The sequence below is a fragment of the Apteryx rowi genome, unplaced genomic scaffold (genome assembly GCF_003343035.1).
Source record: "Apteryx rowi isolate R43461 unplaced genomic scaffold, aptRow1 scaffold_82, whole genome shotgun sequence".
Classification (NCBI taxonomy): domain Eukaryota; kingdom Metazoa; phylum Chordata; class Aves; order Apterygiformes; family Apterygidae; genus Apteryx; species Apteryx rowi.
Genome location: NW_020451116.1, coordinates 1,847,230 through 1,874,826, shown reverse-complemented (window position 1 = coordinate 1,874,826; position 27,597 = coordinate 1,847,230). Strand labels below are relative to the sequence as shown.

The 27,597-nt window shown below is 38.7% G+C and overlaps 1 protein-coding gene across 2 annotated transcripts in view; it reads right to left on the bottom strand.

Moving 5' to 3' along the window:
- Positions 1-27,597, bottom strand: part of TENM1 (teneurin transmembrane protein 1) — a 251,056-nt gene that overhangs the window by 157,268 nt on the left and 66,191 nt on the right. For both annotated transcript variants that reach the window (XM_026089540.1, XM_026089539.1), the window contains exon 3: positions 4,983-5,223. In XM_026089540.1, coding sequence (XP_025945325.1) covers positions 4,983-5,223 — 241 coding nt within the window. The remainder of the gene's footprint in view (positions 1-4,982; positions 5,224-27,597) is intronic.

The following is a 27,597-nucleotide window of genomic DNA, read 5'->3' as shown; positions in this document are numbered from 1 at the left end:
CTGATTGATTAAAAAAGAAAAAGGGAAAACCACAGTATTGAATAAATGTTTTGGTAAGTGACAGCTGTTAAGATCATACTAAAAAGCACCACAAACAAGATGTATTTTCAAGAAAATAGAAATCCAGAGAGTCTTAAATACACACTTTAAACAACTACATAAAATAGAAAGGAATGACTCTGTCTGTATATGGGGTTGAATAAACTTCTTGAAGTCCAAAACTCTTAAAGTTTTTAAGTGCTTAGAACCAGAATCAAATTTTAGGGCTCCGAAATATTGCTGAATAATAACTAAAAATCACAACTGCCTTGAACCCCAAATTCTTCTCTTATTATCCTACAACTTTAAAGTTTTATAAAAATTAATGATAATTGAATCTCAGGTTCATGGTCTGGTACCTCACTGTCCCTTCAGAGGAGCTATTACCATGGTGAGAAGATTGCTTGAATTAAGCTGTCTTTTGCACAGGACTTGGCTCATTGCCAGCGCATTGAAGGGAGATTTCAGTCCATTCAGCACAGCATTAACCTTACTGCCAACACTGCTAAATGGGTTATAGGAATGAGAAAGAAATTTGATTTAAAAAAGGAAGGAACAAGCAAGTATGTAAAATCCTGAAGCACAAAATACAGGACCAAAAATACACACTTTGAAACAAAATCAGAATTAGGTAAGTTTTAATGTTTTGACAGAGAACTTAAACATCACAAAGTAACAAGCACCTAATGCTCAGGGAGCCTAAATGCAAAACCGTATTCAAAATAAGCATGCCCCATGGTTTGTCCATGAGAGGGAACTGTAGCATAATACAGGGAGGATCACAAATACTATCAACTGAAATATATATTTAAAATCTATTTTTTTCTTTGTATTTTGGAAATTGACTGAAATGAAAAAAATAGCAAGCACCAGAAAAAAACAAAATATCAGATACGTAAACAAACACTGAGTCTACTAACAGGGAACAGAGAAGATGAAAAACACACTCCTCTGAATCGTCAAGGTTTAAAACATACTCCGTAAAAAGCAGTAAGCCATGTTCAAATGGGGCTGTCAGAGATAATGACAATGTATAACACTGTAAATCATAAGATTTGAAACATTAGAGCAAAGTATCTATGAAACCTGGAAAAACAATTATTTTAGTGGAAAGGAAGGGAATAGGCAATAGGTTGCAAGTACTTTATTCTGGGGGAGAAGAAAAATCAATTTATGTAAGAGCCCAATAACATTATGCTGCTAAAAAAGAGAATCAATGTTTCCTGTGTTTTTATGTGATGCGAGGGAACCTTGCAGTCTTTTCTCTGGCAATACTTACAAATTATTTTCTGTGTGACACAACAAAATTACTGCATGTTCCTAAGTCATTTTAATAATGAATAGGCTGTTTTCAGTACTGCATGTGCATGCATACAGATAGAGCACACATTTGCATTCACAGGCACATACAGCCCTGAAGGCTGCAGCACAGTCAGCTGGCAGGTTAAGCGGTTACACTTCTTACAGGTACAGTTTTTCTCCAGTTTCTTCATCAAGGACTATTCTACATCTCGTCCTCTGAAGCCGTAAAGGTGTTCCTACTCCCTGTTTCCATTTGGGCTGCTCAGAGTCAGAGCACCAGCCAGAGGCAGGGAACTGGCCCTGGCAATGACCAAGACCTAGATTCTTTTTTTGGCTTTGCCAAAAGCTGGTGTGGACTTGAACAAGTCATTTCACCTTTCTATTTTAGTCTACTCATTAAAAAGTTGGGATAGCAGGTGGGGTCCTGGCAAGACTGTTTCGTGGATTAGTCCATGCATGTAACACCTTTAGACGAAGCACAGAACACTTGCAGAATTTCTGATTAGCCCTTTTCTATAAAAAAATAACAGTTTTACTCTACAGAAAAACTTCTGGAACATACCACCTCTGTATAAGTCTCTACCACACCCATTTTCAGTCTAATGCAGGTTTTCAAAGCATAATTATATAAGAATAGATTTCTAGTTAGTATGTTAAATATATTTTCAGAACTACAGAGTTTTCTTTCATGTAAATGTGACACATTACCATTACAAGCCGACTCACAAATGTGCTTCATTTCTGACTATTCAGAGGAAGCAGGACTTGCCGTCACACGATTAGTGCGAGGAAATCTTTTCCTGTCTGAAAATTCTCTCATATTATGCGGCGATAGCTAAACTGCGCAAACACGTGCGCTGTTTATGGATTAACTGGAGAGTCTGTTGGATAGAAAGGCTGAACATGTGCACTGTGATTTTTGTCCAGTTATTACAGTAGGGAATCAATTACTGTCTCTAAATCTTCTTTTTGATTGCAAATGTTCCAAATTAAAAAAATAAAATCTGCTTATACATATTAGGTACATATATATTAGGTAGATTTTGTACTATTAAATATTTAGCACAGAAATACAGCTGCCATTGACATGTTTCCATTTATTTTGTAGGATTATTTTTAATGGAGGGCTGAACATTAATGGAGGAGAAAGGGAAGAGGATCCAGATATTAGACCACAGTGTTTTCAACTCCATCTGAATCACTCCCTGTTAAAGAAGGAAAAAAAAAGTTCCAACTGTTTGGTTTTTTTTTCCTCCTCTAAGACTGTGTTGTGTGCTATGGACTTCTGGGAAGTGGCGACCACAAACATTTTTTATTACAATGTTCCCCTGCTATATCACTTGTCCCTACATAAACTGCAGATAAACCTTGGTGAACAGTTTTGTAGATTCATCTTTAAGATTATACAGCCTTGCAGCCAGCTTCATGAGAGGCAGCAGCTAGCTACCAGAGGGTGCACAAAATCAGCTAAAACAGCCACCGAAGGTTTGTAAGTAGCCCACGGTACGTTCTTCCGTTTGCATTCCTAATCCACTGCATAGCCCTTTCACCAGGACCCAAACCTATCTAGATATGTATATATCTAGATAACACCCTTCATGCAAAGATTCAAACTTGTAAAGACAGTAAGCCATAAAAATGGAAGAGCTTACAAATCAAATCTAAATTCATAAAGCATTTCCCCCAATAAGGAGGGCTGAAGGGAAAATACCAAATAGAGATGGAGAAAGGCTGCAGAAGAGCTACCTAAGTGTTAACCGAAGAGAACCAGAAAGGACTGAGTGGGTCCAGAATGCCTGCAGATCAGGTTCAGATGCAGCAGAAGGTATAGATATACAAGCTTGTTACAGAAATGAGAGAGATTTATCATTATAAAAATTACGTAAACAGGAACTCTGATTCTAACCATTTATGGAATATTGAGGTTTTTAAAAATTTATTTAAGAAATAATAGAATTTGACTGATACTTACTGATGAATGAGCACTGGAAATTTTTATTTTTTATAGTTTTCAATGTACATTATTCACTGTTATTTTATTATCACTTTTTTCCTCTCAAGTTCTCATCTCCAAAAAGCTAAATGTTTTCTATTTTTATTCAATCTTAAATAACAAAATTATATTCTGAAATATGGATAAATGTGGTTAAACATGAATTTCAAATAGAAGCATTTAAAAAATTGCTTTCACTTTGTCTATTTGATATAAGTTTGAAAAAACACAGATTGAGGTGTTAGGGGGACTAAAATTTTGTGTATGTTCAATCTGGGAGAAAAGTTTCTTTCCTCCTTGATTCTCTTGTGGTATTTCAAGCAGATATCCTTGAGACAAAAAAGGAAAGTTTTATTTCAGAATGAACTGGCTCATTCTTCAATTCCAGTTTAATGGCCTTTCAAAGACAGACTCACTCTACATGAGATTTCTGTTTAGCAGCAGTTATGTGTTTAAAGATTTATACTAAAATTAAATTATGTAATAAAATCAAAAGGGTCTCAGTGATTAAATAATTGTGATAACTGGCAACTGGAAATCTCTCTCTCCATATATATATATATATATATATACACACACACACACACACATATACATACACACACCCACATTTATATGCATATTACATTATATTCTCTGGGTCAGACTAGTCCAATGTCAGTTCATCTGAGTATCACCACATATCTTTCAGAGAGTCCTGTGCTTTTTACATTGTAGAATGTCAAAACCGAAAGGAAACCCTAGTCAAAACTTCTTGGTGCTATATTCACAATGATTCTAAAAGGAAGAGAAATATAGAAAATCAAGGGCTTACTATATGCATCAAGTCAGCAAACACAACTGTATTTAAAGGCCATCAAATTAGCTAATACTTACCAGGAACAAAGAAGCTAAGGGCCAGAAAGTCAGAGGAAGCTGTGCATGCACCTCTGCAGGCAGAATTCTTGGTACTGAATCACAGGTTTTCTGAATACAGAATGTATTTGCTTGCCATGATTTTCCAAAGTAGATTATTTGTGGTAAATTATGGTTGATTCTGAAGTTGAACCCTCYGTGCTCTGCCTCCCGAAACTAAGGTTTTCATGTTTAATATATGTCTTTGACCTGTATCATTTCTGTATTATCAAATGATTATGGTATTCTTTGTGTATACATGCATTAACATGTTTAAACAAACATGGAGGAAAAAAATACTTTAGTATTATTTCCTATCTCTTTTCTATCCCCAGGATGTCAAAGCCTGAACTGACGCCAGAGCTGCCAGAGAACACCAGTTAAACAAAACTTCCCCTATTCGCCGATTACTGCTTGGGCAAAATGTCCCTGGGAGAAGGTGGGCTGGTGGCACACGTATGCAAGCACCAATCTTGCTTGCACACAAATCAAATCTAACGTAGCTGTGTAACGTACACACCTTTAAGAAATCAGTCTCTTCCCAAACTTTACAAAACATTCCTTTGTGAGCATTAATGACCTAGACGAACCAAATAAATACAGTGCACAACAACACGGCCTCAGATCAAAGCGCTTTGGCAGGGCCCGGATGACAAATCTGACTCCCTGTAACCTTCTCAAGCCAACGTGAGGCCTCCGCCCCAACTGTTTTTCAACGTTTCAGAGCTGCTGGGCAGCGGGGGCGGGTCTGTACCTGGTTTCCAGGGGTATGTTGCTGTTGAGGACCCAGCTGTTGTGGAGATGCACGGACTCCTGGGCGCTGGCGGGGGGCGTGGGGGCCGCGGGGCTGGGCTGGCTGCGGGTCGTCATCGACCTCCGCTGCAGAGAGTCGCCCGGCGGCGGCGGCTTCCGGCTGCAGGTGCAGGCGTGCGGCGGCGGCGGCGGCGGTGGCAGCGGCCTGAACGTGAACTGGTTGTGGGGGCTACCTGGCATGTCTGAAACAACAGAGAAACCCACGGCGACTTGTAATTTCAGAACAGAGCGGGAGAGCACGACGCAATACTTAACGGGATTAAAGCGCTGTGCAACCAATCACACTGTTAACGTGGGTATCGGTAAAATGTTACTGCAACTTGCAAAATAATTTAAAATACAATACTCTAATGAAATAAAGAGCATTATATACAGAATAAGGAATATTACACATGCTCCAGCACTGTAGTTCAGTTCAGTTAAAAAACAAAGAAAAAAGAAGACGACAGAGCATTCATGTAATTTGTCATAGGATTTTTTGGGGAGGAGGGTAAAGAACAAATAAATCAAGCTGACATTGAATTACAGCACAGATACCAACTGATTTCATCAGGTATAAATCTCATTTAAGAACAGCTGTGAAAGAAACAGACACACTATAAGAATAAAAATCTTGCACTTCAAAAGAGAAAATAATTCAGCAGTTCCTTTTGCAAAACCACCGCCTAACGAGCATCCTCCACAAAATAAGGTTAACATGTTTCTACTACTATTTTACTGTATTTGTTAAATTAGACCTGGGGAGCGGATCTTCTCAAGACTACCTGGAGCACTAATTATCCAGACGCCTGAGAAAAGGTTTTACGGCAGCTGAAGGCGGCCCCGGAGCCCGCAGGCACCAGCGCGGGCTGTAAACGGGGGCGGTGCGACCAACGCTGGGGCGGTGGGACCGAGGCGCCGCGGCACCGCGCGCTCACGCGGCCACTCCGCTTTGCCTCGGTGCAGACTGGGCTGGAGCAAGCTCAGCTGCTGGCAAAAGGAAGATGCAACTACAGAAAAACGGCATTTTGAAGGGACGATAAAATCGTGTTGTCTCCACTCCCCACGAGAGTCTCCAAAGCCTCTCAGTACAGCAAGAAATGAAGTTATGGAGAACTGAGGCAAGAAATTCCTCTGTAAAGGAACGACAAAAAATACTTTGCAAACGATGCTGAATAAAAACTGCTGCCAGACTGAGCGAACTGTGAGGCTATTAACCTGAAACTCTTCCAGTCCCTAAATCTTGTCTTTTAGAAGTTACCAAGTTACCGAGAGGTAATTTTTGACCCTTTCAAAGGACATAACTAATGAAATTTCCCCAGATGCTTCGAGAATCTGTGAGCAACCCCCCAGCCGAGCTTTGCCCAGCGCATGTTACCCTCACGCCCTTCCCCTACGTTCACGACTTCCTTGGGAAGGAAGAGGAGCTGCTTTCCAAGCTTGGACGGCCTTGAGGGCTCGGCTGGGTTGTCCAGACAAGGGTTTCTGGCTGACTGCAGGATGCCCAGGGCGTTCAGGTGGTGCCCGTGGGCAGTGGGTATGACACAGGACGCGTGGGGGCCCGGCGCTACTCCGGGGCGGCCACCGAGGGCCACCGGCAGCAGGTCCCAGAACACCAGCGACGCCTGTGAGAGGGCCATCACACCCCCATGTCTCACTGCGAGGACCCTTGCTCTCTCGAATCACACATGGGTACAGGGTACAAGCACTTTCCTTCTGTATCACACAGGCCTGCAGAGGGGACAGATCTTTTGCTAATTAGTTTGTAGGAAGGAGCAGGTAGAGCAGCCTCGGTGCTGGCCTCCAGGAAGCGGTGACGGAGGCATTTTTTCCCATGGCAGCAGTGCCTACTGCTGTCTCCGGTTTCTCTCCTTACAACCGGCTCCATAGTCCCTCTAACGTGAACCCCCCAGCTTGCAGGCACAGCTCACAAGCGGTTTCTGAGGGGATGGCCAGGAGTCACCAAGGGAATCCAAAAAGGGGCCAGCGACGGCTAGCGTACCTCGGCGCTGCTGCTGCTCTGTGCCCTTCCTGCCCCCCCTCTACCTCAGCCACTAAAGTGCAGCTAAATTTGCACCAAGCCCAGCTGGAAGGGAGCTCTGAAAAAAATCCCTTGCAAGGAACTACGGTTGACATCCACCGACACCGCGCGGTTTGGGGACATTCTGACATGACTCGCCTTTGTGCCGCAAGCTGAAAGCGTGCCCCTTCCCCCTTGGACCGGCCGGTGGGAAAAAGCACTCCTTCCTCAGTGACGATCACAATTTACCGCAACTGGAGGAACAAGGTTGTTTAGTGCTCAACATCAGCTCTTCCATGCTGTGGTAAGCAAAGCTGTCACGGATTTGGCCCAGGCTTAATCCTTTTAAATTTCATTGATCTTTTATCACGGCAGCATTCTTACACTTGCATTAAGGTTTACACTGTAATATTAGTTTGCATATACCAGAAAAGCATTTCTAAGCATATTAGAAAATTGGAGACCTCAGTAAATTAAATCACTGGAGTCAACAGTCCAGAGCTCTGAAATAATCTGCTAAGGCACTTTTGTATAATAATTAATCTCAGTAAATCCTGTATCCTGCTATTTTAGAATTGAAAGCTACCAAAATTTTGGACATAATATTTGATGCCCAGCATCCTCAAGTATTTGATCAATGACTTTCCCTTATTGGTGGTATCAAACTTATTTCCACCCTACAGAAAATCTGCAGGATTATTATACATCCCATAATTTGCATGACAAACCATTTTAATAGCTGTGCCACTGTCCTGTCAGCTAGAATATAATGATTTAACCGATCCTGGCCAGGACAAACAGATTCTAGAAGGTCCTTCAAAGCTAAGCGGCAAACGCTGGGCAGTCGAGGTGACCGCTTCTGCAGGCACGCGGCAAAAATGGTAGAATCTATCTAGCAGCGCCTTTTTTAGCTCCTTTCTTCTCCTTTTGCGTGTACTATCCGTCCTGTTGACAGCATACCATTATCTGACAGATAATTTAGTTTGTTCCACACGACAGGCTGAAGTTACTCTGCGAACCCCATCTTCCATAAAATACTGCTGGTCAGTAGGGCACCTTATCTCCCAGTGCCGTTTCCCACAACACAAGAACGCACTGGAGTTCGTGGGGACTCCACTTTCACCGTCACACTTACCACCCCTCCAGGCAGCTACTGCTGCCACAGAAAACCTCACCTCGGCGTCTACGGTATTTTAGTGATTTAAAGATAGATCTTCTGCATCAGACCTGCACTTAAACGAACCATTGTAAATTCTTTGAGCTGAGAATCTGGTCTGAGTTTCTAATTGTTTTTTACAGACTGTTTCTAATTTAGCAAAGTTATTTTTATTTTGCTTGAAACTGAGTCTACATCTCATTAACTTTATTTTTATTCCATAAAAAAATGTTGCTTGTGATAAAACAGCATTGTATCTAAATCTGCATACTGATGATTCTTAAGATCTCTGAATGAACAGCAGAGACTGTAAAAAACTTCATGCAAAATCTTTTAAATATCTAAAAAGTGAAATTATGCATGATAACTTATCTAAAGCCAACAAGTATCTGGAGTGTATGGGAGTGATATGGAAATTAGCTTAGTTATGAATTTTTATCCTGTTGCTATTGTTCTGCATAATGCTCTCTATCCATGACAATATTTGTTTTTATTTTTAATGGTTGCTGATAGACTAACATTCAGGCTTTATTTAACTTCTTAGATCAGAAAGTCTACATATGAAATGCAAATACAGTATTACTAGTTTCTGATACATTTATTGACATGTTAACAGTTTCCCTTAATCTAAAAACATAACTATAAACCTGATTTCAGCTAAAACTTCTCATTTACAATAATTTGCATCGGATCAGATTCTCATCTGAGGACCGTCCAAACCAGAAGACACCCTCTTTGGCCTCATGATGCAGTGTCACGTGAAGGCAAACAGTCCCCAGCTGAATCTAGCCCCATCTTTTACAGATAGAAAGGCCCTTTTAGAAACTAAGTTCTTTTCCATAAGAATTTGTTATTTTTAAAGAGTTCTCTTATCTCAGCAAAGCACATCTAGAAACATGATGTTTTCCAAAGATCTGTATGATATTCTGCTTGCTTTGCACCTCTATGTTCCATTTTGGAGCTAATTTGTTTTATTCTCATTCATACACTCCCCATCCAACCCACAAAATCCACGCACACATCTTTCCAACTGCTTTATTTGGGCCTTTTACTTTCATTCTTAAATAGCAATGTTAATTTGTTCAGCTTTTTATTTCGAAATATATCCCAGGCTCCCTGCACTCCAAAATGGGGATTGGGGAACCGATGCTAGTTATTAAAAAGAAAAACTTTCCTTGTAATTCTGCTAGTTTGAAGGATTTCCACTTGCTCTCCTTTCTTTGGAGACTGAAGGGAGGAGTTCTGGGTTTTGACCTGAATGTTTCTTCTCTGACTCGTTCTTTTGGATTGCCCTCGTTCAATACTGAGCACACGGTGCCTCGGCAGTGGAAGGCTGAGGTTGGTTCCTACAGCTATGTAGCGCAGACCTGCACAGCTCCTCTTCCACCGCTGAGTTCTAACCACTGGGGCGTTCTCCTTTTGGGAATACAGTAATTCAGTTTTCTTTTCTACTGGGCCTCTGCTTTTCAGAAAGTGGAGAGTTAATTATCTTAGAAACTTCCATTATTCTGTCGTGTTCGGTTGAGTGTCGCTATTCTGCTCAAAAGTTATTGGAGACACAGACCGATGGACACCAAGAGCATTAATATAAACTCATTTTCCTTAAGAAACAGGCTAAAGCACCTTTGTGATCACAAAAATGTAGCTGAATTTTTATAGATAAAGATGCAACAAGAGGCTTTATCTGCTAGTTAGATCCTGATTAAAAATTATTTTTGAAAATAAACCAGGCCTTTTGTTAAACCATTTTCCTAACAGTTTTGAAGTATACTCTTTGGAGCCACTAAATAAATAATAAAAGAAGGGGTAATTGAACTGTTTTATCATTTACTGAGAAAACTACAATGCTGAGTGAAGTATATCAGAGAGACTATAGTAAAAGTAATGAACTTTAAAAGGTCTGCATTTAACCTGTAGTGCTTTTGAGATATTTAAATTTTTTCAGTTCCTAAATTCACTATATACATATGTTCTGTACTAGATGTGTCTCAGCTGAGTATGAATTAGCTTGCAATCCGTTATTTAATGAACTAAATAGTAACATATGTTCAGACAGTTTAGTGTAGGTTTCTATTTAAAAATTCTGTGGGTATAACATGACTCAGTTTCAAAGCAATCTGCAATATTTGATCAAGCAGAGATGAGTGAATATAATCTTATTTATGAAAACAGAAGCTACAAAGACAGCATCATACAGAAAGATGCGTCTGATACTATAGAAGAGAATACAAGGATTATGCCCAGAGCATTGTGCCTGATTTATATAAATAGGCATTGAAGAACTGGAAAAGATTCAGTGCAGGGAAGACAAAGAATCTGAATGCTTAGGAATAGAGCTAAAAAGTGTATACTAAAATTCTGAATGTTACACTGAGATTTATGCTCAAGGTCTAAGATGACAAACTAGGAAATAAACGCTGGTGTTACAGCTGCAGAATACTGGCTCCGCTACATGTTAATATACTTACTGATCTTGTGAATACTCGCACCCTTTCCTTCCATTCCAATTCCATGAGACTCTATCTTCAGACTTAAAATATGTTTTTTCTATGTATGTCCCTATGACCTTATCAAGCATCTAATTATTTGTTGCCTATTTCTGAATTCCTTCTATTTTTTGCTGTTACATATTTTGAGAAAAGGTGAATACGGAAGAGAATTGTGTATGAGATTCTCTGTTGATGTATAAATTTACATTGCGTTTTAAGTAATATATTCTACACTTATGCCTTCTGATACAGCTCAGCATGTAGTCAGCCTGCCTCAGTTGCAAAATTCTTTGCTTCTGGAACTTTGTCAGACCACTATGATATACTTTTTGCTGTACATAACTTCTTCCCCATCTTACTACACAGTAAATCTTCTAGAGTATAAAATATTAAACATCTCTAAAGAATTCTACAAAATACACTGTTTTATGCAAGATAAAGATTATAATGCAATGAAAGCTTATAAACTAAAGGTCATAAGGAGTAAAAGTTTACATCTGTGATGCTAAGTAAAAGAGATCTGGAGAGCTCCAGAGACCAACGCTACTCCCCCGCACGCTCTACCGGCTCATGCCTGCGGGGCTGAGCCAGCCCCTGCAGCAGGCTTGCCTTGGGGAGCTGATTGGGATGCTCCAGACCAGACCCAGGGAAAGAGGGAACAACTAAGCCTTCCGGATGATCAAGGAGCTCTGGGCCCTTTACTTATCAGTACAGATATATCCTAAAATAGGCAAGTGTATAATTTCCTACCATATTACCAATCCAACAGTAGAATGAATCCTCTGTATCATTATTTAGGCTTTGCTGAAAATACAGCAGTTCTGAAGAAAAATTAACAGAGGTCTTAGACCATCTATTTTCAACGGTGTCAACAAGCATAATATACTGACAGCCGGATTTGCAATACAATAACGTAATGATGTCAAACTAGTGATTTATGATACTTAAACTTTCAGTCCAATGTGTTCATATGGATCCCATTAAATGTTTCCTTTACATTCTTAGTAACACATATGTTCAATTCACTTGAATCTCTTGCAGTTATAGGGCACGTGTTAACAGCTTCTAACTTCTCATTTGTGGGCCATATTAACACAAACAGATTTGGTAAAATAAGAATTCTAACAATTTCCTAATGGTAACAGAAACTTATTTCTGCTGCTTTTCTTCAACATATTAAAGTTTAGGCATATTTACAAATGAAGTATGATGACAATTTAATTCTCTTTTAAAAGTACAAGTAATATTTATGTTGACTGTTGTATGGTCTAACTCTATAGCAAAAAAAAAATCTTTTCTGTAGACATTAGGATGGTAAGGGCTTCTTCCTTATGAGCTTTGTGCAACACCTCCTTTTCTATTCTTACATTAATAAAAGAGTTAAATCTTGTGCTGTAAGACCTAAATGACTATAACTTTTAAAGACTGCTAATGAATCTCATTCTAGCAAACTTCATGAAAATGTAATTACCCAGCTTCGAACATCAGGGTAAAATGGAATGCTGGAAGCATCATCAGAAGTAAATATTTCCTCTTTCTTTAATTCTATTTAGTACAATGTCCTGTGAAATACTGCATTATTCAGCTAAATTTCTATCTGGATTCCATATTTATTTATGTAGACTAATATGATCCCAGTATTCTCTCATTATTTTAATTTACATTTTCATTCTACTTTTAATAGATACATGTTGTAAAAATTTCTATAAGGTTAACATACAAAAATTTGAAATGAATTACTTAATCTTAAAATCTACTAGAAACTATGCAATTCAAACAGCATGAACAGACCGGAAATTATCTGCATATGAAATTGATATTAAATATGAATGCCTTATGACTGCTATCAACATAGAGCATTAGCAATTTCATCATCAGGGCTTCTGTATTTGGGTCATTATTGTTGCATGTCAGAATGGTGACGCGGCTGGGCTCTATTTCTGGTAAGACATCAAACATGATGCCATCAGCCTATCATTAGCAGAATGATGAAAGTGAAAAAAATATCGGAGATAACGCGTTTTTGAAAAATAAAAAATAGCTACCTCAGAAGTACCTCTGCAAGCAAACTGTTTCTTTACTCAGCTGCAGAAAGAAGTGGGAGAATTTTTCAGGCAAAAGAATGGAGGTTAGAACTCATTAGAGACGGAAAGGCAGTGATTTATCACCAGGGAACTATCACATGCCAGCCCTTTCTAACTTGGCTGATAGGATGTGTTTAATAATATTCTGCCTTTTAAGATTCAAAAGATTCTGGCATCTGTCTTCTTCGTCTACCATGTACTTAGCTTGTCAATTCTTACTTTGTAAAATTCTTAAAAAAAAGACTGATTTATTTATTTCTTTAGGTGTGCGTGGGGGGTGGTGGTTTTGCTTTTTATGATGACAGAAGTGTTAACATACTCAAAGCAAAAGAAGCGTTTGTGTGCCCAAAGCTTATCTATTTTTTTTCCAGCTGTATCAGCTGGTGCAATAAAAGACATTACCTTTCCTGACAAACTTTGCCTCACTTAGAGGCACTTATATCTGTAGACCATTAGCGCTACTCCTCCTTAATTAACTCCATCACTCAGTGTTTTAACTTGGGAGTCTGATTGCTGAAGTAGAATAATTTTGGACATAAACATTGCACTATAAGATGCCACTATCTGTGCTGTAGTTTGTAACCAGAAATGACTTTTGGGTTATAACACTGTGTACCGTGGATAAGATGCGAGTTTTAAGTGTTATCATGCAGTAGCACCTGACAATATAATCGCACAGATGCTTGTTCATATAAAACAAACATTGCCAAAGGAGAGTGAATAACTAGAGCTCCTGAGGTGTTTTTATCCTACTGAATTGTCTGAATTATAGCTTTGCTTTACACTATTTGTTCATATAGCTGTTAAATACCAATTCACTCTACATATAATATTTATGTGAAAATCTACCACATTCATGTGAAATGCTGAAATGCTCACATTTCTGTCAATTAATAAGACAAATCAGAAATGAAACTATCCTACTCAGTCTTTTCCATCTCCTTCCTTGCAGGCGGTACAACAACGCACTAGAATCCATGCCTCAGATCTTCTCAAATACAGATCGAGACCATTCTCTTAAATCACTACGGTACGTTCCAACACAAGACCCGTCGGTGGCCGAGTCACACAGGTCAAGGGAAAGACGGAGAAGCAGAGGAGCAGCCCAATTACGAGGGAGACCGAGGGAGCGATCTGAACAAGCAGCTCTGGCTTCCAGCGGATTGTTTAGCAGATCAAGCAGCTGCTCGCACAATTAACGTCACGCAGTATTCACAGGATAGAAGCGGAGACTGACGGCTCCCAGCCAGCTTAAAGGTGATATTTCAGGGGAATGCATAATTCCTGCCATTACTTACAAGTGGTGGGTTCAGTCAACATCATCGGCTGTAACTTCTATCAGTCGCAACTCGCAGGGGACAGTAAATTACTATTCTAAACCTCTGAACAAAGAGAGAGAGATTATAGCTTACATGGTGAGCCTATCATCCAGGTTTACAAAAGCCGGTTACACGTAAGCCTGGCAGCAAATGTTGCTGACCTTACAGGTGAACAGATTTTGATTAAAGAGCAGTTTCTGACTGGTAAAATAGGTTGCAACTAGGCATGGCTGTAAATATCAACATTTTCCCAGTTATTGACAGTCTTCAGCAGAGTGGCATATATTCAAGTTTTTGCCTTTGCATCATTAAATTCATTAGTAGGGAGAGCTTTTTAAAAGGGATCTATAGGTAACAGAATTAGGAACTATAAATCATAATGAAATACATAGTATATCTAGCCCAGCAGTTCAGTGGAAATATGAATATGGCCATATTAAGCCACTTTGTTAACAAGCCTTTCTCCAATGGATGATAACCTTGCCTGCCCACCTCTGATCTGATGCATATTTGTTCCTGTTACTTTGCAGCATTTTTACAACACAAGAACTGCTTGAGGTCAAGCCACGTTACAGGCCGGGTCAGGTAACAGAACGGCACCCCTCGGGCTCAGTGCACGAGGATGGCTCATGTCCCCTTCCATTTAACCACATGCCCTCTCACGTTTGGGGACGGTGAAACAAGACATAGCGATTTACTGAAGAACAGAATCCTATTCAACGCAGAGCTCAGCCATGAGAGAGATCAGTTTGTCAATTGGTATTTTGATAAATACAAAATACTCCGTGGCTCTACAGGCACATGAAAAGACGATAAGGCCTAGCTTATGTTTATAGACTTGCCAGTTACGTCAGGAGTCAAACTCAAGCCCTGCAGAACGTGCTCCCCGCACAGCTCCTGACACTGCTGGGGGCAAAATCCCCAACTATCCCCATCTATGCAGGTCCAGGCAGTGCCAGCGCTTGGTTGGCAGCACGGGACCCTTACTGTACCTTTATTTCAAGAAGTGTCTGAACTTCCCGGATTTATGGACAAATCACTGTCCAGTTTCTCCAACCTGGACATACAACGGCTTTGCATGGGACACCTAATTCTCTGGATTCCAGATTACTGTGTGAAATCCACATTTCCAGCATGTCTATTGACATTACTTTGCAGAGCAAAATTTAAATACTAGATCCATTTCTATGATCAATAGCACGTACAGACATAGAGGCTTGAAGCTTTACCACATCATTCAGTAATAGTGTCTCCACGCCCAGATATTTATTTCATTTTTAAAACAATCCTTTCAGAAAGATATCTATGGGGGAAATATCAGGAGAAATACGTACTAGTTCTTGCATTCACAATACTCTGAAGAATGTGTTTATAGCTTATGTAAGAAAATAAAGCTCTCTGTTTTATTCAATGGAACAGTACCCCCATATGTTTTTCTTATGGATTTCATACAGACATAGAATTGCTTGATATGAATATCTTTACAGACACTTCCAGTGACTGTTATATGACTATAGGCAGTATCAAAAAAAATCATGAATTTATCTACGGTTATATAGTAACTGGTTGGGGGGAAATCTCTGCCCAACGTTCACATATAAACTGCAAGCTTTCCTTTACTTAACAGATTTCTTAAAGAAGAATTCTTTAAGACAAATTACAGTTTCAAAATATATATTGTCCTTTTGAAGTTCTGTTTCTGAAGCGAGCTACCTTGCTTTTTAAGCACAGGAAGCATGGAAACCTTAGCTGGAGGACAGTTATCATCAATTTATTTCTGGTAACCCTTAGAAGTGCATTTTATTGTTTAAGAAGGAGGTTGTACATAATCATCAGATAATTCAGGCTTAACATAGTTCTATGTTGTATCTGCACACTAAATTACTTTCAAAAGGGTATATGCATACACACCTTAGCATAGGATTAGCTGACCAATTGTTTCTGCCTTTTACCCCCACAGGTAGCTAACACGTTCCTGTCCTTCTCAGCTTACTCCACAAATAACCTAAATACTCTTACAAAAAGATCTGTTCCTGCCATTGATGTTGGTAACATTTTCTTTAGGAATGTTGACACTTCTATCATATTAAGCTTGCTTGGAGGAAAGACAATGTTACAGGTGTAACTGATAGTAAACAACAAGTCAATTATTTTTTAAAGCAAAGAACAACTTCTTTGGGGAAAGACAAAACAACAACAAATAAACAGCTAATGTAATGCCTAAAAATGAACATACTAGTCTAGGCACAAACCCACAGTTTTCAAGTTAGTCTCTCAAATGCGCATTTAGGCATTTATAAGTAAGCATGCAGATTTTCAGAAACACCAACATGCCTAAACCCTTCCACTCAAATGGAGGTTGTGGCCCAGTTCTTCAGATCTATTTAGGACCTTAACTCCACTCTGGATTTATTAAGAGTTAGGCACTCCTAAATACCCCTGAAGATCTGAGCCCGAGTACCTAATAAAGTACCAATCAAGTCATTTGCACATAAGCTGATTTAGCCACTTAACTTTAGGAAATAAGGTTTGAAAATTTTCTCTTGTTATTCTTGCTCAGCTTGCAAAAGAAATCTGGTGCAGTTCAAAATTAATAAAGTTGACATTATTTTACAGCATTAATAGGTTATAAGAGTTCTTTGTGACCATTTTCTCAGTTCACCTCACAATACATTTCTAAGGTGCTTTTCACTCAAAGCTCATCTATATACAGTTATTTAAACTCTTTGTAAATAAGACATGCATTTTTGAATATTACTAGAAATTACATCTATAAAATATCAAATAAAACCTTCAAAACAAATGCATAAAGAAGTATCTAGGGAAACATACTTTTTCATATGAATCTAACCAACAAAGTATTTTAATGAGTGCACATCTATTAAAAGAATTCTCAGGATGCTGTAATTATTATTCATTTTCTAGAATTGTTTCACCATGAAGCTTTATGCTACTATGGGGACTTTAATGTTTATGTTTTGTGATGGCTGCATTGACTATTAAAAAGCAATTTGGCTGACATTTTAGGTCTTTTGTTGCCAGTTTTAATTGGATTGTTCACCAAGCATCAACTCCCCCGTTAACTGCAAAAATTACAGGCCAACATCAGTTTATAGTAATGACTGTTTAATGATTTTATCCTGTCAGCATGCCAGTTTCATATGGATGCATGCATGATTAGTTTCATATCAAGACCTGTAATTAAATAATAGAAACCTAAACAAAACAGAATATCAAAAAAGGAACACATCTTTCATAAACACTCGAAGATTTATCACGATACTTTTAACTAATTAAAGATAATTAATGTTTTGAGTTCAAATATTGCAAATATATTTGAGTTGGCATCAAGGGAAAAAATTCTCTGCATCTTTTCCAAATTCAGGGCTATAAATTTATCCCTGAATTTTATAGAAATTTTCCCTTAAGTGATGCAAAGTCTGAGAGTGCACTGTTGCGAGCCTTTGCTTTATCATTCTTAAAATTGACTCTAAATTATTCAGAGCTCATTATCAGCTACTTTTGTTTGCTTTCCAGACTAGGAAAGCTACTTTTATAATAATTATTCTAAGATATAACAATAATTGTACCTCGACTGAAACTTGCAATGATTACATTCAAAGAACAACAAGCCCACTAACTTCTCAGAAATTTTGCTTCTTGAAAGAAAACATTATTATTCTTTGTTCAGTTCTGAATCCTATGTCAAACTCCTACCTATTTTAGAAGTTAAAATAATTACAGCAAAAAAAAGACTTTATACAGATAACTCTTTGAAAGCGTGGAATATCCACGAAAGTGAAGCGAGACAGAAGGACTCCCAAAGTAGGGCCAGCACTGCAAAGGTGGCAAGTGCCTCCTCATACTGGTCTAAGCGAGTTCAACAAGCTGGGGGCTTCTTAGGAGAATTTCACACCTTATGTCTTTGGCCATCAGACATGGATGGGTAACTTTCCCTAGGTATTTAAATTTCTGATATTGAGCAGAACTTGATATCCCACGCATTCTGACATCTGCAAAAAGCAGGGGGAAAAAATTATTGTCCGAGGAATAGCTTTACAAGAGGTTTTCACTGACTTACTAATAAGCACATCTGCACTATAAAATTTGGGATGGGATGTCTGTGCAACAATGTCTCTATAAACTGAGAAAGATACCAGCATATGTTTATGGATTCCCATTAAACTTAGCCCTGAAAGGTCAAATACCAGACTTAATATTGTGTTATGCATTCAGGAAGTATTAAGGCAAATTTCAGCAATTTATAGCAACTTAGAGGAACCTATGCTCATCTGTTTTCAGACTTTGACGTTTATAGGCTATAGTCACCTACTAGAAAATATTAACCTACTGGAAAGTCAATAGATTTTCAAGGTTGTTTCATTTTTATGTACAAAAAGCTGTATGCCTCACAGAATCATTCATTTTCCTTTTATTGCCAGGATGATGGCTTAAAACCTGTTCTGACCAAAGTTTTGAGCAGATGGCTTTATTTGAAAGATTTAGGTGTAAATTTAGGATCCATCTCTTTTCCCAGTTACAACAGCATGATTTCGGATTAACTCAATTGATTTCAATTATGTTATTCTGACTCGGTTTGCTAGGTGTAGCCACAGAGGCTAGCAGTCCTCCTCTGAAAGGGCACACCCATTTTTTACATATTTAGAAATAGTAAATTTATCACTTTAAAGTGTCAGCTGTGGAGCACCCCATGATTCTATTCCAGAAATGGGGTTAATGTATTTATATGTGACTTAGGAAGGGATGAACACCAAAATAGTAAAATACAGGTTGATGCAAACTTATCGGAATTTGTAAAGATAAGAGGACTGAGAACATTTAGCAAGGTCCCACGGAGGTATGCGAAAGGGCAGTAATTTTCATCAGCAGATCAAAATTCATGTTGACAAATGCAAGGTAACACAAATTGGTTGCTGAGATCTAAATTAACTGCATGTACTCAGAAAATGGACCTGTGTAGACTTGTTAACAGCTCAATGAAAACCTCTTTTCTGTGTACAGCTCTACTACCAGAATGTAGCAGTACAAAAATAGACAGAACTAGACAAAGTAAAACGCAAAATAGTGTTACATCACTGTATATATGTGCTGTGGAATACTGTGCTCTATTCTTGACACTTCTTTTCAGAACAATTTAGGAAAAAGAGAAGAGATTTTACAGACAGGTGACTGTATTAGTGGTATGGAAAAGCCTCCATATGAGGAGACACTGAACAGATTGTGTAGCTTAAAGACAAGACAAGTAAGATGTAAATGACAGAGAAACAAGATAATGAACTCAATAGGAAAACAACTATTTACATTCACAATAAAAGTACAGTGGATCACTAAATGAAACAGTTAGGAAGTAAATTTAAAACTGATAAAAAGGAATACTCCTCCCCCTCCTTTTTTTTTTTTTTACAAAGTAGTTAATCTAGGAACTTGTTGCTACAAACTATCATTGAGATAAAGAGGTTGCTAATATTTTAAGTGTAAAATTTTATACAGTTAATTATTTATCTATGTGTAAAGTTGGCAGTCAATGTATACACAAACCTAAGTATATCTGTAGTTAAAAAGGATGCATTTTATGTGTATATGTATATAATATACATATACGTGTATTTTATGTATACATATAAATATAGATTTTTTCAGTCTCTTTCAGGTGGAGATCCTGTAAGGAAGGGGTAAAGAAGAGCAAAGGAGGGCAAAAACAGTCAAGCTTAATGTACGTACGTCTCTCTAATATAAAGCTTCTGCCAATATGTTATTAAAAGTCTCCACTGAATTGAAATTACAACTGAAAGAATAAAATTTAGACGGATATTTGCTCAGTTCATTTACAAGGCTAAATTTTTATTACATTGAGGGATTTCATGTCATACTACTGAATATAACATCACAGAATAACTGCCCTCATTGCTTGCTCCTTGTACTGGTCAGAGAACGTTAACCAAATCCATCGGTAAATGTCTCCCTATCTCATCTGGACAACCCTGTTTCAGTCAAAAGACACATATGGGGAAAACAGGAAGAGTATGTAGTTTACTCAGCCAAGTGATGAAAAAAGTTTAAGGCAATCCATTCTCATAGCTGTAAAAGAATGCATCTGCCCTTAAGTCACATACCACCAATAATACAAAAATTAGAGGCCAAATACTTGATTTGCAGATTTTAGACTGAAGTAGGTACTGACACTTGAAACAGCATTTTTAACATACATAAGTAGTCTGTGAAGCCACATCTGTAGGATTTGTTGTTCAGAAAAGAATAATAATTCCAGAATCATTTTGTCCTGACATGTTTAAATTCTAACTTTGATGCTCGCTTACTTACAACCTTTTGAAAAATGTAATCTTAGCAAATATTACAGATAATTTCATACAGATTTTGTGAACACTACAAATGTGATTACTGCACTCAAAACTGAGTGAAACAATAATCACAGCAAAAATACCTGATGCCAAACTCATTTCACAGTACTGAATTTCTGTTTATATACCTCCAGTGTGCTTCATCCACCTGCTTTTCTTTATCATGGATTATCCAGACTGAATACAAACAAAACAACTGTATCATGGAGGTGGAGGAAAGAGTCGGTAATAATACATACTGCAGTTACCTTTTTCTACAGAGAACGGACAGACTGGGTGAAGATCACCAGGCAGTCTCAGCTTATGCAATTTCCAAATGATCTGTTAAATGTAATTATTAGAGCCGGGTTGTAGCATTCAGCTAAAATTGAACTCTTTGGAATTCCATGCACTTATGAAGTAGAAATCATGAAAATATGCATCAAAATGGTGTGGGCTACTCGGACTCAGCTTTCCCCTTTCTACAGTCTGGTTTTACAACCTTACATTAAAGAAAAAGCAATACACCACATACCTATCAAAATAAAGCGTATCCTATTGTAGAAAAAACACACAGCTGAAATGAATGAACAACTAAACCAGGTTAATGAATTGGTTCCAACTGCAAAAACTAGAATGGAGTACAAAGATCCAGTATAAGACAGCTGTGTGGTAGCTCATAGTCCAAATCCAGATCCTTGGGATGAAAATTTTGCCCAGTATTTTAGGAAGAAACATCAGATGGCTGCAGAGATGCTCTGAGGCTAGTTTACAGCCTGTAGTGATCTCCAAAGTCCTAATTCTGTCCTTTTGATTAGATAGTAAAAGAAAGGGAAAGGAAGGATCTGTCACCAACTCTGCTGTGCAGCGTACATGCTAGCACCCACACTTGCTCACTTCCTGCAAAGGAACCGCGCTGGTCCCAAAGTAGCTGTGAAGAAAGAACTGGTACTGGAACATCTGCAGGCACAAAATTCATCTCAGGTGAATACCCTTGCAGTTTGATAGCACAAATAGGATTATATTGCTACATCATTTATATTGAAAACATTGCTGTGCACTAAACATGACAGCATAGCTAATGCAAAAGCAACTTTTACTTCATAAGACAAAGCTAAATGACCAAAACTGTAGTTGACATTTATGGTATTGATCTGGCTCCAAAGCTTAATACAAAGTAAAAAGGTTTGGGAAGTTTATCCATTTACTGATTAGTGATTAATCTCCTTCCAGATGATCTCGGAGTATGATAGCGTTGTGTATGTTTGCCTTCATCTTCATTGGGAAGCATTAGTTCTATTTTGAATGACATTTTCCAAAGCTTGATAAAGGCAGCACTAAAATTGCTGCGCTTTACATATACAGAACTAAATACTCTGTGCTGCTTTCAAAAAGACTCTACTTTCCTAAAAAACACAAGGAAAACTCAGAAAACCCTCAAACTGCATAGAAACAACAGCAGACTCCATGTCTTGTAATAGAAAGCCTCTTAAGCCACTAGACGAAGACTTCTATTCTATTAAATTAGTAGAGAACCCTTGAACGGGCCAGGTTATAAGTGAATAATTTTGTTCATGTCAGCCCTGAGTATGTAAAGTCACCAGGAAGATTTCCAGCACAGATTCCATGAATTATAAGGAAATGGTGCACCCAGTCATACCACAAATTGCATGCAGAGCAGGACTGCCTACAACTGCTATGAACAGTATACAGTGAGCACAAGCATAGAAGTTCCCTATCCGAGCCATAAACAAGGGCAAACTGTTGTCATCAGAGCACAAACAACCCTCTGAGATGCTCCTTCCTAAAACTGAGAAGGGAGAAGCACTGATGAAGTGGGACTCTGGTTTATTTTCCTTTCACACTAGCCAGGTGAGCACAAGGGAGATGCAAATGCACTCTCCTGATGCGTACAGTAACACATTGCTCCTCTCGCAGTCTCTCCTGGTGCTTCCACTGGTGCAAAGCAGCTCTTCACTTTCTGTTCCGCAGTTCCTACCGTCAAGCAAAACCAAGCAATGAACGGGGATATGGTTCAGCTGAGAGCAGACTTTAATGTTTCTGTAACACTTGGAACACAAAAATGCACTATTGAAGTGCTAGGACGCATTAAGCCTGGCAATAGCGAATGCAAGGTGACAGCTTCCCTAGCAGCGTCAGTACTATTCACCACATCACTCCAGGGTGGATAAGGACAACCAGGCTATGCAGATAATACACAAGGGTAGAGGAGAGAGGGAATGCTCCCTACCACACACTGAGAAACCCTGTCTTACGGCATCCATCTGAGCACGCAAGCCTCAGCTTTACTTGCTGTCTGACGCAGAAACGGGACTTGCGCCTTAGGCGCTCACATCAAACACCTACTACCTGAGAAGTGCCGCTTGTATCATTAAAAATCAGCTGACACAAGGAGCTGAACTTCAGCCCACCACATAATACTGGAGTGGCTGACCACTGAGCTACAGAGCAAGCTGGGGTCTCTGTCTCTCCAGTCAATAAATCTTTGATTATTTATACACGGTGGAGTAGTTCCCAAGAGATTACGAGAGAGAACGAGAAAAAGATGACTACTTCTGTACCAGGTGTGGGGATATCATTTTCAATCCCCTCCTTCACCATTATTTGACTTTCCGGGTGACCACCTCCACAGCCACCTTCCTTGGGGAACCTCTCACTCTGACGAGGAATTTCATCTCCAAACAGAGAAGGCTGCTTTGGGGAGAACAACACTGAAGCTGACACATTTCCTGAAATGTCTGGGTGTGAACACACTTTCAACAAAATATGACTTTACATTTTAAAGATCTACCGTAGAAACACAGGGAGCACTTCAGGGCTAGACCCAAGTCAGTGGAAGATCTCTCTCCCACAGACAGTGGCTGAAGCCTTAACTTGGAGAGGGCCTTTTCTGCCTGATTTACTGCAGCCTCATGCTCTGCCAGGCCTGGGCACCCATCCTCGGGGCCAGCAGGCCTACCTGCACTGCATGTCACCAGCTCCCACCACTCTTATTTACTATTACTACCAAAAAATAAGGTAAACAAAATCTAGGCTAAGTATAACCAACAGGAACGCATGCAGGTTTCAGTAGGAACTGTATATAACTATCCGAGTGCATCATTTCAAATCTGTTCAACATAGTGAACAACTAATTCACTAGTTTTTCTTCATGGCACAATACAGAAGAGAAGAACTCCATGGATAATGAATGTTTCCATCCAGTTGCACTGCTGATGCTATAAAGACAGACTAATTCTACTATACAGCCCAATAAAAGTTGGATACCTGGTAATCTGCCTTTGTGTCGAGCAGCGCTTCCTCTGATCTCATGCAGCAGAGACAAGAGACGGCATTGAAAGCTAAAAGGACAGCACTTCAGCCCTTTGTGTGGCAATTTCAATAGAGAGCATTTTTTGAAAAATTAAATGGGCTGTATTCAAACGCAGCCCAAAAGGAGATGGTGTCTAGTTCATGTCGGGCACAGCGACCTGCCCTAGTTTGCAGCAGAACAAAAGCATAAAAGCAAATGATAAAGTTCCATTTTGTTATACAATATTTCATTAGGGAACTAATTAAACAGGCTGCACTCAAATGCAGCATATAAACAATATTACACATGAAGGGGAGCATTTCTGGGAAGGTATTAGCTGATAGCACTAACGTAAACGATTTTAATTTTTTTTCTTTTCTCAACAGTTAGGAACAAAAAGCTTTTTCCCCATTACCTCATCCTAAGTAGTTTTTCAAATCAAGCCCATGTTCACACTCATGCTGTCACTGATAATGGATCTTGTGTCAAATAAGAAGAGAGTAAAGGACCTGATAATAAGTGCAATTATAAAACATCAAAAATGGTAGATCAAAGTGGATTTCCTTTATTCCACTGTGTACAGTCACTTCACAGCTTTTCAGTGTTCCTGTCATGTGGTCCTGACAGGATATATTAATTTTCTCTATTATCATAGCAACAAGAATGGCACACTTCAGAAAGCGGCTGACAAAAGCAGGTCCTTATTATTACTCTGTCTTACTTTTATTCATTTTGTTTATAAAAAACACTTTTTAAATCCCCTTCTCCGGAGAGGCTCAGGCATGGTGATAGCCATCACCCGCTTGATAACCTTGTGAAAAAGGAAACTCAGGGACAGTCTCAAGCCTTCTCAAGCATCGCCACTCTCCAAAAAATAACGGAAATTTACAGCCTACAAAAATCTCAAACCTAGTAATAAGTTAACGTTAGAAGAGCTTGAAAACTTTATCTACATATTCCCACCCTAATTCACCTTAGAAGAGTATCCATTTTCTGTTCGCTGAGTTCTGTGCGGGTTTTGAAAACACAGCCTGGCGCAGATCGGTCATTTCACGTACAAAGTCCGTTAGAAAAGAGAAGGCGGCGGCGAGCGGCAGCCCCGTGCGCCCTGCCGCCTCGCCGTGCTGGGGCGGCCGCGAGCTCCCAGGATCAAACGCGCCTGGCAAGGAAATAATGTTGTGGCGTTTTCCCACGGGGAGAAATACGGCTAGAGGCTTTGAGCTGGTGGTCTCTTCAATAAATTATGCTTAACTTTCCAGATATAAAAGGTTGCAGGAGTGTTTGCTTTTGAGCTAACCACAAATTGTTGCAGCTCGTATTGCTATATGCAAAATAATGAAGAACCGAGCCTGAAGAAGGCATGAGACGAATCAAGCAAATTGCACCACGCAAACGAGCTTATGCAAAAACAAAAGTCCTGAAGCAATATACTGTCATATAAAATTGTATGCCTCTGTTGAAGTGAGTAAGCCATAACAATTTACATTAAGTGAAGACCTAATATTCACACTAAAAACTCAAAATATTATATTCCACATGTAGAATTTCATAGGATAAATCCTACTCTAAACATGCATGCTAATATAGAGCATCATATTCAAAATCAATGACTTTATCTTGGATTTAGAGTATACTGTACCAGTACTGACTTTCATGACGAGTTCAAAAGAGTAAATCTAAATCCATGAATGCAACTGGCTCTGACACAACTCTCCACAGTTGGAAATCGCCGGAAGTACCATACGATACTGCCATCACAAAGAACAGCTATCCTGGATATTAGTATAAAAGCAAATGCAGCAGTTTCATATCCTATCATATGAATATTATGGCAATGATATGTAGAAGTGATTTACATCTTCATTATTTCTCTACTGCAAGAATCGCTATTGCTAGCACTTCATAGAACCATTCGCTAACATTTAAGCAAGTTATGATTAATGCAATTTGAGTAGAACGCATATTGGACAGATAGATTATAGCCCTGCTGATACTGTATGTACAATAATTAGTACTGTGACAACAGCTAATTATTTTTAATTTTAAAGCTGAAGGATTTTATCCATAAATATTGTGGCTGGAGTTAATAGTTCAGTTCTTTCAATAACCAAAACAAGATGACAGAAATTATGCATTAAATAAATGAATAATTTCTTATTAATATTTAAATTTAATGGAGTGTCAATCAATAACAGCACTAGACTTTTAAACCACTGCTACTAAGCATTACTAATAAAATTAGTATGTATTTCATAAAGCACCCAAATCATCAACCCACCTGCAGTGCCAAACACCACAATGAAACACATTAAAATTAAAAACATTAAAAATACCTCCTTAAAATTCAGGAGAATGAAGATACCAGCATGAAACACTGTTCCAGATGTATGGAAGACCATCTGTCTGCCTAAGAACTGCAGTGGAAAACCAGATTCTCAGACAAGCTCAAATGGAGTTACTTCATTGACTTTGCTGGGGTGCTCTAGGAGAGGATGCCTGCAGCCTGCACCAGGACCTTACTTAGCTGCTAATGCTCAAAGTAATGCTCTGTACAGCATGAATGCACACATCTAAAAATTTAGATAGCACAACACTAGGAAAACTATAAAGAATTCATTTAAGAATGAACAACGGGTTTATTTCAGAAAGGAAGTTCTCAGTTTAAAATACTCCTGCAAGTTTGAAACTTTAGGAAAAAGCTATTCAAAGACTAACAGAAAATTCCTAGAAGTCAAAAAAGAAAAAAAATCTTAGTGTTGAACTGGCACATGCAGATGCTCCACAACATGAAATAATCTGTAACAGAGTATGCAGTACTTATTCCAACATATGGTGCGCCTCAGCTACTTCAGCTACAGGCATGCTATAAGAGGACAGTAGCATTGAGGAGATTGTTTCCAGCATCAATTCCTGTTTTTTCTATCCCTGCAGAACCCACCAATCCCCCAGCAACTGATTTGTGCACAGTCCATAGCTACTGGCGTGAACTGCTGCCAAACTGTATGGTCAAAACCCAACATTTGGACGGCCTAAAGCAATGAGGCCCTGAACACAGTGCAGGAAGGCAAACAGTATTTATGACCCCAACTGTTCAAAAATCATGAATAAAGCCCCAGAAAACAATGGATTGATTTAAATTGAGGGTTTTTTAAACCCATTTATCCATTTCCCTTGGAATTTTTTAGTTCCAAGGGCACTTTTTTTTTTTTAAACAATTGAGAAGAGCACAATTTTATTGGAAAAGAAAGCTGAAATTCTCACATCACCCTGTGATCATTCCCACCTCACACTGTGAGAAGGCCATGCTCTTGCAGCCTGGCCCCAACCTTGGGGCTGCACTACGTTATGCTCCATTATACCCATTTTCCTTTAGCCCTTCCAATTTTCTGGCAATATAGAACATTAATAATTGATGTTCCATTGATTCGGTTATTGTCTTTATAAATATGCAAACTTCTTCCTCGGCTACGATCTGCAGAATGCTCCCAGACACATTCGTATTTATCATTATTTCTCTGACTGGCTTAAAATCAGTTTATTAGTCTTAATTTGTACCCTTGTGTCTAACATCAAGGAAGTCATTCTTTGACTGACTAAAGAAACAACCCTTAAGAACAGAAACTAGTAAGCACAAAAGCTTTCCCAACAGAACAGTATTTTAAAATTAGTAGAACAAGTTTCTTGGTTTCATTTATTTGGGTGGTAATTGCTTGGTGCAACTAAGAAGCCATTTCTAACAGAAGCCTCACATCCCTAGCTCCTTTAAGTGCTTTTGGTATCAGATGAAATATTAATACAAAATAAGCTGTGCTATTCAACTACCATGTATGCCTGCTT